Raw genomic sequence first — 12,176 nt, 5'->3', positions numbered from 1 at the left:
TATAAAAGGCTAATTAAATTTTTAAAATGAGGATATTCTTTTCAAATCACTGCCAACAAACAGCAGGATCTCAATCGGACAAAATTTGTTATTCGTTAATAATGCATTTTTTGTGTGTGTGTGTGTGTGTGTGTGAGCGCGCGATGTTTCCTAGTCGCTTTTATTGTGAATATTACCATGGTAGAAGTACCAAAACACACCAGCAGCCTGATTGTTTACAGCTTGCGTTAAAGGTGCATTCACCTTCTCTCTGTCTCCGCCCATTTCAAAGGTTGATTCCTTTCATCGGGGATTTTTTACTTTGTTTTCTCACTGCCTCAAAACACGGTGGCAACTTTTTAATGTTCGATTGTCCTAGTTTTTAGTTTTTAGAGATTCATGCAGTATGTGTTTAACGTTTCAAATCGCCATTAAGTAGCACCTCTCTCACAATGGAGAAACACTTCAGATTGAAGATGGCTGTTATTAAGATTTTGGTTTACATTGCATGTTTCTGTTTGTCTCAAGGTAAGTCCGAAATCTTTTTAAACATGGAGCGGAGGTGAAGTTACTTTAATACAGGGAAAGACAGCCTTTAGCCTCGCCAGGTGAATGAACTGTGTGGAGAAACAGATACTTCTGGTTTCGTCGAAACGACAACAGGCTTTCACGGAAATATTTCTTTACTGAGTCGTAGTAAAAAGAATTGTGGAATTGGTTCACAATTATTGTAGATAATAATTTAACATTTAAGACATAGTTGAAGTCAGAATAACAAAATTAAAAGTTGAACGTGTGTAAACTCTGCTGAATTGTCTATTTGGATTAGGGACTTTCACTGAACTTCGTACCAAATCTGTTCTGTGATCTTTTATACAGATACAGTAAAAAAACATCCATTGATACGATTATAGTGATTTCTATTTTAGAAAATTGATTTGTCGTTTGTTAAAAATATAGTTTGTTCTGAGAAGAAGAAGAAAAAAAAAAAATCACAGGGTGGCAACTTGATTAATGAAACATTTCCAGGTCATATTTCACCCCAAAATCTAAATATTTAAATTTGTAATTATATTTTGCGAAACGAAAATGAAATTTGTAGCCATTCAAAACATGCTTAATTATCTTTATAGCAAAATATAAAATCTATATATTTGTCTTTTGTGAAAGACAAACCCTGCATTCCAATGTGCATACTATCCACCCTATCTGCCTTAAATAGTATTGAAAATGACTAATATCACATAGAATTTAGGATGGGTAGTGTGCACATTGGGACGCAGAAAAAAAAAAAAAAAAATTTCTGAGATTCCCCCATAGAGTCTTAGTAGTTGTTCCACTAATGGGATTTTGTTTTCATCTCCTTTAGATTTAGTTTTTTGTGATGACTACGGTGAAAGTGGAAATGAGATCACACTCTCTCCACTCATTCGTGGAAAGCCTGAAGAAATACTGTGGAGACATAATGGCAACAAGGTTCTGGAGTATGACGGGAGTGAGGTGGTGAAATATGGCTCATTTCAAGACCGTGTAGAAGTTGATTTTGAAACAGGACAGCTTATAATAAGAAAACTAAACAGCCAAGACAGTGGCAAATATCAATCAGAAATTTTGATCAACGGGATTCTTCAATCCTCCATTCATACTTTGACAGTTTTGGGTAAGCTATCTATATATCTCGGATGATTATGTGTAGACTACAATGGAGTATTGTGAATTAATAGACCACTTACTGTATATATCAGGAATGGTTTAACTTCATAAATTCTATAATAATTTTTAGTACAAATTGGAGAAGACATGAACATCTACATATGTGGTCAGAATTGTTGGTACCCTTGGTAAATATGATCAAAGAAGGCTGTGGAAATAAATCTGCGTTGTTAATCCTTTTGATCTATTATTTAAAAAAATCACAAAAATCTAGCCTTTCATTGGATAATCACAATTTGAAATGGGAGGAAATATCATTATGAAATAAATGTTTGTCTCTAATACACATTGGACACAATTAACGATACCCTTTTATTAAATACTTTTTGAAACCTCCATTTGCCAAAATAGTATAGGAGTTTTCTCCTATAACGCCTGATGAGGTTACAGAACAAGATCAGAGACCATTCCTTCATCCAGAATCTCTCCAGATCCTTCAGATTCACAGCTCCATGTTGGTGGTGCTTCTCTTCGGTTCACCTCACTCACTTTCTATAGGGTGCAGGTCAGGGAACTGAAATGGCCATAGTAGAAGCTTGGTTTTGTGCCCAGTGACCCATTTTTGTTGTTTTTATGGTTTGTTTTTGGATTATTGTCCGGTTGGAAGATCCAAACAAGGCCCATTATAAGATTTCTAACAGTGTCAGATTTTTTTATCTGTTGGTATTTGATAAAAATCTGTGATGTCATGTGTCTAAACAAGATGTCCAGGACCTCCAGCAGAAATATAGGCACATGTCCTCTTCCAGGCAGATTCATAACATTTTCTGTTGATTGGAAATTCTTAATTATTGCCCTGATGGTGGAAATGGGAATTTTCACTGCTCTAGCTCTTTTCTTAAAACCACTTTCTAATTTGTAAAGCTCAATTATCTTTTGCTGCACATCAGAAATCTATTCTTTGGTATTTCTCATTGTGATGGGTGATTCATTTGGAATTTGGCCTTTGTTTTCCCTCCTATTTATATTTCTGTGAAACAACAGGAAGCCGTGGCTGGATAATGTCATGTTCATAATCACGCTGGTGTGCTAAAAATTGTGAATATGCATGGGAATATATTTCAGATATATTTTACTCATAATAATTTCTAGGGGTACCAATAATTGTGTCCAACATGTATTTGAGAAAAAAAAAACATTTCATAATGATATCCCCCCCCCCCATTTAAAATTGTTATTTTCCAATAAAAGCTTAGATTTTTGTGATTTTGTTTTTATTATCTATTTATTTATTTTTGTAATAAAATATCAACAGGATTAACGATGCACATTTATTTTCACAGCCTTCTTTGATCATATTTACCAGGGGTACCAACAATTCTGACTACTGTATTGTGGCATTCATGCATTTAGTTGTTGTATCTAATTGTCAACTGATAGGGGTTTTTCAGTGGCTAGTATGAAAATGGTATGACATGAGAATTGTGTAAATCAAATGGAGTTATTTGAATTTAATTTTGTTTGCACAATATTTCTCATAAATACACTAAAATTGAAGTGCACTAGTCAATGACAATTTTTTCTTTTTTTTTTTTTGATAAATTTTAATGATTCATAATCTCAAAATGACCAAATATCATCTGATTAGCACCTGTCTGGTTTGTGTCCAGATCCTCTTCCAGATCCTCGAGTGACCTGTGAAGTGGATGAGAATTCAAATGTGAAAAAACTGACCTGTTCAGTGGAATCCCAGACTCAGCCAAGCTATGAATGGAGTGGACCTGATATGAAACAGTCAGGACCAACACTTCTTGTTAGTGAACAGGAGGAAAACCGTAATTCAGTCTATACCTGCACTGTGAAGGATAAATCTGGAAGCAAGACCACAGACTTTAATCTGCAAGACTGCCACACAGGTGAGCTAGTAAATCATTCAACACAATACCTTGAGACTTTGATGGTAGATGCTTTCAGCTGTTTCTTGAATGGTTTTGTTTGCAGGTGGAGTAAGCCTTGCTGTGCTTGTTCCAGTCTTAATAGTTATAGTGCTTCTCATTATTCTGCTTGCTGTGCTGGCATTATACATCTATAGATGTAAAAAACAAAAGTGTAAGTGCCATGAAAAATATTCAACACATCACCTTCAAAATGCATCTTTAATTAACACCCATGTCTCACAAAGCTTAAATTACATAGATTAACATAATTTTCTTTTTGTCATGTACACGAAAAGTAAGGAAGTCTGGACTGAAAAAAATGGACCTTGAAAATGGTAAGATAAGAATTTTAGAAAATTGCCATTTCTTTTTTTGATTGATTATCTATTTCTACAAAACTAAAGTTATTTATTTATTTTTCATACTGTATAATTTGCATAGTAGCCTGTCTTATTATTTGAGGATTGGATGAGTTATTTAAATAGGCAGGACTTTGCAACAAGTGACCAATTCCTGACAGTACTTTTCATTTATAAGCACAGCTGTACAGCGAGTGTTCTAAACACTCAAATAGAGAGTTAATAGAGCATGAACATTTATATAATGAAAGATTTTATATATATATATATATATATATATTTAATTTATTATTTGTATTATATAAAAAAATTTTTTCTATTAATGTAGGTGAATGCAATAACCTGTTGAGAAATGTACCAATGGAGGCTATGCCAGGTAACAAATGATTTACTATTTTTGCCATTATTAGTAATAACATTGTAATAAGACATGCTGACATCACATTTGTTGCTCGTGTTGCTGAATATCACTAAAAACTCTCAGCTCTTATTGAGAATGAAAGACTTTCAAGGCTGACACTTGACTCTGAGTGGTTTGTTTTAGGTTCATGTGAAGCCACATTCCCTTGCCATATGAGACTTACTGCTCAAAAAGAATCAATTGCTGATAAAAAATGGGATCAGGACAGTGAATCGGAGAATGCAGGTGAAACTCATGAAGGACAACAACTTTTGAAGGAAAGTCCACAATCTGCTATAACAGAAAATAACAAAGACGACACAGGAAATACAAATGAAGGAGAACTATACAAATATGAGAAAAACAGAGAAAATGCAGATGAAGAAGAAGAAAATACTAACAGCAAAGCTGATGAAATAGACACGGAAGCAGAGAGCCAGAAAACCTTACAAACCCAAGAGGAAATGGAGAAAAGTCAGAAACTGAAAAATGAGAGTGAAGATGAAGAGGAGTCACCTGAGGAGCAGATTGAGACCCTAGGAGAGCAGGACACTAAAGATGCAGATACAAACGAGGAAGACCAGAAACCTGAAGAGAAAAAAGAGAAGGAAGAGGAAAAGCAAGAGATAAACAGCCTGAACACAGGTAAAGTACAGCTTGTCTGGAAAATGGTCGGATAGGAGTTTGTACTCTCTTTGTACTCTTCTTTGCTTGATTTTCTTTGTACAAAACTAAAGTTATATAATAGTTATATAAATTTGCATTATATACTTTAGCTTAATTCAAACATCCTTATTAAAATAATTTCAAATAGTCTTATAAAAACAGAAATAGCGGTTCTTTTAGTGAGCTTTTTTCTTTTAGAATCTCTAGTTAGCAGTTGCTTGTTGACTGTGCAGAAAGTCTGGCTTCCTTAAAAATTGGATCAGAAATGTATTTTGTCATTTGTATATATAATCCCTCTATACATTAAATATGGCCCTGTCTGTGAAATCCAGGCTAAAGTCTCAAAATCTAATTATGAAATAGCAAGCATCAAAGTTTGATTTCAACCGTTAATTTCACTGTGATTTCAATCTTTGACATGGCCTTACTCAGCCAATATTAAAGAGATCAAGGTTGCATTTTTATACAATTTTTTTTTTTTACATTATGAAGGATCATTTTATGTAGAAAACAATAAATCACAAAATTGCTTTAGCTGGATTTTCACAGTCAGGGTCACAAATAGTCTCTGCATTTCGATATTTGTGTAAATGTAAGTTATACCACATTAAGTGTTCATGATCTGCTTCAGTTGAAGTTTAAGGAGATCACTAAGCCATTGATTTCAAAGGGGCAAACCGGGGATGAGCCTTTTATATAGACAGTACTTTGCAACAAGTGTCCAATTCCTGACAGTACTTTTCATTTATAAGCACAGCTGGAGAAGAACTAGAAAAAAATCAGAACAACAGTGAAAATGCAGGTGAAGCAGAAGAAAACTCTAACAGCAAACCTGATGAAACGGACACCGAAGTAGAGAGCCAGAAATCCTTACAAGCTCAAGAAGAAATGGAGAAAAGTACAAATGAGAGTGAAGATGAAGATGAGTCACCTGAGGAGCAGATTGAGACCCTAGGAGAGCAGGACACTAAAGATGCAGATACAAACGAGGAAGACCAGACACCTGAACAGAAAAAAGAGGTGGAAGAGGAAAATGAAGAGAGAGACTGTCCGAACACAGGTAAAATACAGATTATATACTTTTCTGGTAAAACAAAACTTTGATTGCTTTGTATTTAAATTGACTTATAAATGAGCTTTAAAGATTTGTTCATCTGATTTGTAGTCTTTTTTTGGTTCTAGAAATAGATCAGTCAAAATTAAAATTTGGTCAATTTGTTTCTCATACTTATGTCACCAATAAAATGAATATTAGTGGAACACACAATAAGAATTTGAAGAATCTTCACACAGCTCTTTTCAAGTTCCACAAACTACAATAAAAGGCATAATAAAAGTGATTCATGTGACTTGTGCATACTTTTCATTTATATTAGTATTCTGAAGCCATATGATATCTTCATATGATGAACAGACCTAAATATTATACACTGACGATCTCAAGTCAAATTTTCTACTAGACATCAATTTTGATTTAAGTGATGTTTAATGATGTCATTGGTGTCCAGCCTGATGTCATTCATCAAGAATTGCCATATTTGATTGAGAATTTTCAGTGAAAAACAATTTAAATTTCAGTCTTGTTTATCACACCAAGCAATCACGTGGCTTCAGGAGACTGAATAAAACACACAAGATGTATAGACAACTTTTATCATACTTTCATGGTGATTTATTTATTTTTTTGTCCTTTTTGGAGCTTGGTAGTCATGGACATTGTGTGAAAACAGTGTGGATATTTCCAAAATACTCCTTTTGCATTCCACAGAAAAAAATAAGGTGTTTAAGAGCAGAACGAACTCCATTTCAGAAGCAATAGCCTACCATATATATATATATATATATATATATATATATATATATATATATATATATATATATATATATATATATATATATATATATACACACACACACACACAGTCATGGTCAGAATTATTGGCACCCTTGGTAAATATGATCAAAGAAGGCTCTGGACATAAACCTGCATTATTAATTCTTTTGATCTTTTATTTTAAAAAATCACAAAAATCTAATCTTTCATTGGGGAAAATCTCATTATGAAATGTTTTTCTCAAATACACGTTGGACATAATTATTGGTACCCCCCTAGAAATTCTTATGAGAAAAATATCTTTTAAGTATTTTCCCATTCATATTTACAATTTTGAGCACTCCAGGGGGATTATGAACATGAAATTATCCAGCCATGGCTTCCTGTTTCACAGAAATATAAATAGGAGGGAAAACAAAGTCCAAATTCCCTTAATGATCCATCACAATGAGAAAAAACGAAGAATATATTTCTGATGTGCAGCAAAAGATAATTGAGCTTCACAAATTAGTGAAGTGGCTATAAGAAAAGTGTTAGAACAGTGAAAATTCCCCTTTCCACCATCAGGGTAAGAATTTCCAATCAACATACAATGTTATGAATCTGCCTGGAATAGGACGTGTCTATATCGTCCTAATGCACGGTGAGGAGGAGAATTTGAGTGGCCAAAGACTCTTCAAGGACCACAGCTGGAGAATTGTAGAGAAAGGTTGAGTTTCGGGGTCAGAAAACCTTTAAAAAATAAATTGTCAAACAGTCCCTACTTCACCACATGTTTTTTCGGGAGGATTTCAAGAAAAATTCTCCTCACTCATCCAGAAGCAACCTCTAGCATATTCAGTTGTCAGACATGACTGGAACTTAAAATATGACTGGCTTCTATGGTCAGATGAAACCAAAAAATAGCTTTTTAGCAGCAAACACTCAAGATGGGTTTGGTGCACACAGGGATAAAAAAGTACCCCATGTGTACAATGAAATATATTGCTGTATTTTTAATGTTGTTGGCCTATATTTCTGCTGGAGGTCCTGGACATCTTGTTTAGCACATGGCATCATGGATTCTATCAAATACCAACAGATAAAAAGTGACTGATTCTGTTAGAAATCTTATAATGGGCCATGTTTAGATATTCCAACTGGACAATAATCCAAACACAAACCTCAAAAACAACACAAAAATGGGTCACTCACAAAATCAAGCTTCTGCTATGGCCATTCCAGTCCTCTGACCTGAACCCTGTAGAAAATGAGGGAGGTGAACTGAAGAGAAGAAGCACCATCATACAGCTGTGAATCTGAAGGATCTGGAGAGATTCTGGATGAAGGAATGGCCTCTGATCTCTTGTCAGGTGTTCTCTAACCTCATCAGGCGTTATAGGAGAAAATTTAGAGCTGTTAAACTGGCAAATTAATGTTTCAAAAAGTATTGAAAAAAGGCTGCCGTTAATTGTGGCCAATGTGTATTAGAGAAAAACATTTATTTCATAATATTTCCTCCCATTTTAAATTCTTATTCTCCAATGAAAGGTCAGATTTTGTGAATTTTTTAAATAAAAGATCAAAAGGATAAACAATGCAGATTAATTTTCACAGCCTTCTTTGATCATATTTACCAATGGTGCAAATAACTCTGACCACGACTGTGTATGTGTGTGTGTGTGTATACAGTGGTGTGAAAAAATGTTGGCCCCCTTCCTGATTTTTTTTTTTTTTTTTTTTTTTGCATGTTTGTCACACTTTAATGTTTCCGATCATCAAACAAATTTAAATATTAATCAAAGATAACACAAGTAAACACAACATGCAGTTTTTGAATGAAGTTTTTTATTATGAAGGGAAAACAAAATCCAAACCCACATGGCCCTGTGTGAAAAAGTGCTTGCCCCCTAAACCTAATAACTGGTTGGGCCACCCTTAGCAGCAACAACTGCAATCAAGCGTTTGTGATAACTTGCAATGAGTCTGTTACAGCGCTGTGGAGGAATTTTGGCCCACTCATCTTGGAAGAATTGTTGTAATTCAGCCACATTGGAGGGTTTTCGAGCATGAACCGCCTTTTTAAGGTCATGCCAACAGCATCTCAATAGGATTCAGGTCAGGACTTTGACTAGGCCACTCCAAAGTCTTCATTTTGTTTTTCTTCAGCCATTCAGAGGTGGATTTGCTGGTGTGTTTTGGCTGCAGAACCCAAGTTCGATTCAGCTCGAGGTCACGAACAGATGGCCGGACATTGTCCTTCAGGATTTTTTGTTAGACAGCTGGATTCATGGTTCCATTTATCACAGCAAGTCTTCCAGGTCCTGAAGCAGCAAAACAGCCCCAGACCATCACACTACCACCACCATATTTTACTGTTGGTATGATGTTCTTTTTCTGAAATGCTGTGTTCCTTTTACGCCAGATGTAATGGGACACACACCTTTCAAAAAGTTCAACTTTTGTCTCGTCAGTCCACAGAGTATTTTCCCAAAAGTCCCAAACACTTTTTCACACAGGGCCATGTAGGTTTGGATTTTGTTTTCCCTTCATAAAAAATCCTTTCATTTAAAAACTGCATGTTGTGTTTACTTGTGTTATCTTTGATTAATATTTAAATTTGTTTGATGATCTGAAACATTAAAGTGTGACAAACATGCAATAAAATAAAAAATCAGGAAGGGGCCAACATTTTTTTCACACCACTGTATATATATATATATATATATATATATATTACACACTGTGCACTTTTTACAGCACACACACTGTACTTTTTTACAGTGGACACAGCAAATTTAGCAGAACAACTACACAAAAATGAAAATGGTGACCAGTCAGTTGAGCAGCAGAACAAGAGCCTATGTACATCTGTTAACGAGGATAACCAGAGGCCAGAAGGGGAAAAGGAGGAGGAAGAAAAAACCATGAGGGGACAGGTAGACTACACAGGTAAAATACAGACTATGTTTTTACAGAGAAACAAAACCTTTTAGAGAAATCACTGCAGAAATAAATATCAGGGCCTGTATTCACAAAACATTTTATCTTACCACTGAGAGTTCTCCTAAATAGCAGTAAAAGTTTTTAGCAAAGAGTTTTATTTTAAAACCAATTCACAAAGCCGCTGAGATAACCTTTTACTAAGGAATAGAGAGAAGTCTTAAGCTAAGAGTAAGGGTGGGGTTGACCTTGTTGCTATGGATGATGTCAGCATGATTACTAACTATGCACGCAGTGATTGGCTGATAGGGGCAGGCTCTGTCAGAGATTTATACATAGAAATATTGTAGAGAATGATTTTATGTTGCCATATTCCAATAAAGGTTTAAAAATAAAAATGTCAATTGCCACATTCAAATAAATATTTTAAAATGCAGGCTAAGAGTCACTAATTAAACAAGTATATGTTCAGCTAATTGTCAGCCTCTTACATGTATGCTTCTCGTAAACAATTAGTGAATATACATATAAACAGCCTTTTAATGAACAGAGTGGAATAATCATGGCTGATAGTAAGACATGCAAACATAAATGAAAACCAAACTGGACGCAAGAAGAGCTGTTACTTCTTGCCCAACTGGTTAATGAAAGCAACGAGAAGCATACATGTAAGAGGCTGACAATTAGCTGAACATATACTTTTTTAATTAGTGACTCTTAACCTGCATTTTAAAATATTTATTTGAATGTGGCAATTAAAGCTAAAAACTTTTACTGCTATTTTGGAGAACTCTTAGTGGTAAAGTAAAATATTTTGTTTTACCACGGTCCCTAATCTGGTCCCCATTTGTTTAGCTGAACCTTGTAATCCACCTTTCCAGTGATCCTGTGGGTTAGTTTCTGCCTTTTCTTCATATTCCGAAGTTTGATATATTTTTATTTATTGGTATTTTGAATTAGTAGATGAGGTTTTTTTTATCTTGTTTATTTTTTTGTTTTGTTATAGATTCACTGTCTATCCTGGACATCAGTGCCCCATCTTCAAACCTGAATATGGAATTAGAAAATAAACAAGCTGTATTCTTCCCTCACAAGCAATGACATATCTGTTGCAGAGGACAAGAAAGCAGAAACGGAGAACAACAGCTTCTCAAAACATGCAATGAAGGAAGATCATAGTTCAGAAATCAGAGAACAGTGTTTAAATAAATAGTGCTGTACAGAATGTGATGATAAAGTTAACTGTGAGGAAGGCGAAATGGGCTCAGTTTTATCAGCTGTAAAAGAGGAAGAGAAAATCTGTCAGCTAGAGCCACGTGAAGGTAGTAGTGTCAGTTAAGAGACAGAAAACACTTGCGGCTGGAAAAGGATGGTGAAGTGTGGAGAAGTAATATTCAAATACTTTAGCATAAAAAATAGGGCTGTCTGTTTATTAATGTAGAACAATTAACGTAGTACAATTTATTTTATATGATTGATTGTACCACATTAAGATAATTGACATGTTTTTGTGTGTGTCTGTAAATGTGCATAAGTAGCATATCATTATGCCCTTGTATATATAGCACTTAAATATCTTTAAAGCTGTCTGTCTGCATTTGTATACAAACCAACTATTAGAAATAGAGTAGATTGAACACGTCTACTTCAGACAGATGGACAAGCTCAATTAGACAATGGATTGGTGTGGACTGTTGGCCAGTAAAATAATTCATCAGTCATAAACGATATTGACAGTTACTTTTGGTCTGTTCATTCATTGTATCACTCATCTGCCACAACAATGTGATGTAGGCAGGAGACAGGCATGCAGCTGTTTTTGAACAGAGCCAGTGTCACATTGAAATGGAAACTGGAAGGCCAACAAAAAGAATAGAAGGAGAAGATGCTGAAGATATGATGAGGACACCTAGTGTGAAAATATTTTTTAATATATTTTGATGCTAAAACTGTTGTAAATGTTGTATATACCAGTATATTGTATATAATCATGTTAATTATTTAGCTAAATATTAGTCATGATTTATTTAACTTAATAATGTCTTAATGTCTTCATTTCTTAAACCCAGAATCATTTTTTTTTTTTGTGATTATGCATTAATATACAAAAATTATACCACAAATTTAACAAAATAAATGAGATTTTATAGACATGTTTCCAACATTTTTTTAAATATTTTATTTTGTGTTCCACAGTAAAGGAAGTCGTGCAGGTTTGGAAGGACACAGATATGAGTAAATTATGACAATTTTTGAGTGATATCACTTTTAAAGTGTTTTCATGGGTTCAGGATAATATTCAAAATAATAATATATATATTTTAATTTATGTTACTGAGACATTGGACTATCTCTTCAGTTACAGATCTTACAATTAAATGTGTCGCAGACGTGAAAGAGATTCGTTGTGTGTCACAATCACTTCC

General features: G+C 34.3%; 1 protein-coding gene across 2 annotated transcripts; it reads left to right on the top strand.

Moving 5' to 3' along the window:
* Positions 1-209: 209 nt before the first annotated feature.
* On the top strand, positions 210-11,900 carry LOC306876824 (uncharacterized protein). Of its 2 annotated transcripts, none has more exons than XM_079428247.1 (10): positions 210-507; positions 1,349-1,639; positions 3,303-3,548; positions 3,634-3,741; positions 3,866-3,904; positions 4,257-4,304; positions 4,473-4,973; positions 5,752-6,054; positions 9,592-9,759; positions 10,757-11,900. In XM_079428247.1, exons 1-10 carry the CDS (start codon positions 432-434, stop codon positions 10,849-10,851), a joined length of 1,875 nt encoding a protein of 624 aa, XP_079284373.1. In that variant the 5' UTR covers positions 210-431; the 3' UTR covers positions 10,852-11,900. The 2 variants fall into 2 exon arrangements, with proteins under 2 accessions (XP_079284373.1, XP_079284372.1); XM_079428246.1 differs by having other exon boundaries at positions 9,568-9,759; positions 10,757-11,894.
* The last annotated feature ends 276 nt before the right edge of the window (positions 11,901-12,176 follow it).

The sequence above is a fragment of the Barbus barbus genome, assembly GCF_936440315.1.
Source record: "Barbus barbus genome assembly, chromosome: 11".
Classification (NCBI taxonomy): domain Eukaryota; kingdom Metazoa; phylum Chordata; class Actinopteri; order Cypriniformes; family Cyprinidae; genus Barbus; species Barbus barbus.
Note: the sequence above shows the minus strand (reverse complement) of the source record. Positions and strands in the feature narration are given on the sequence as shown.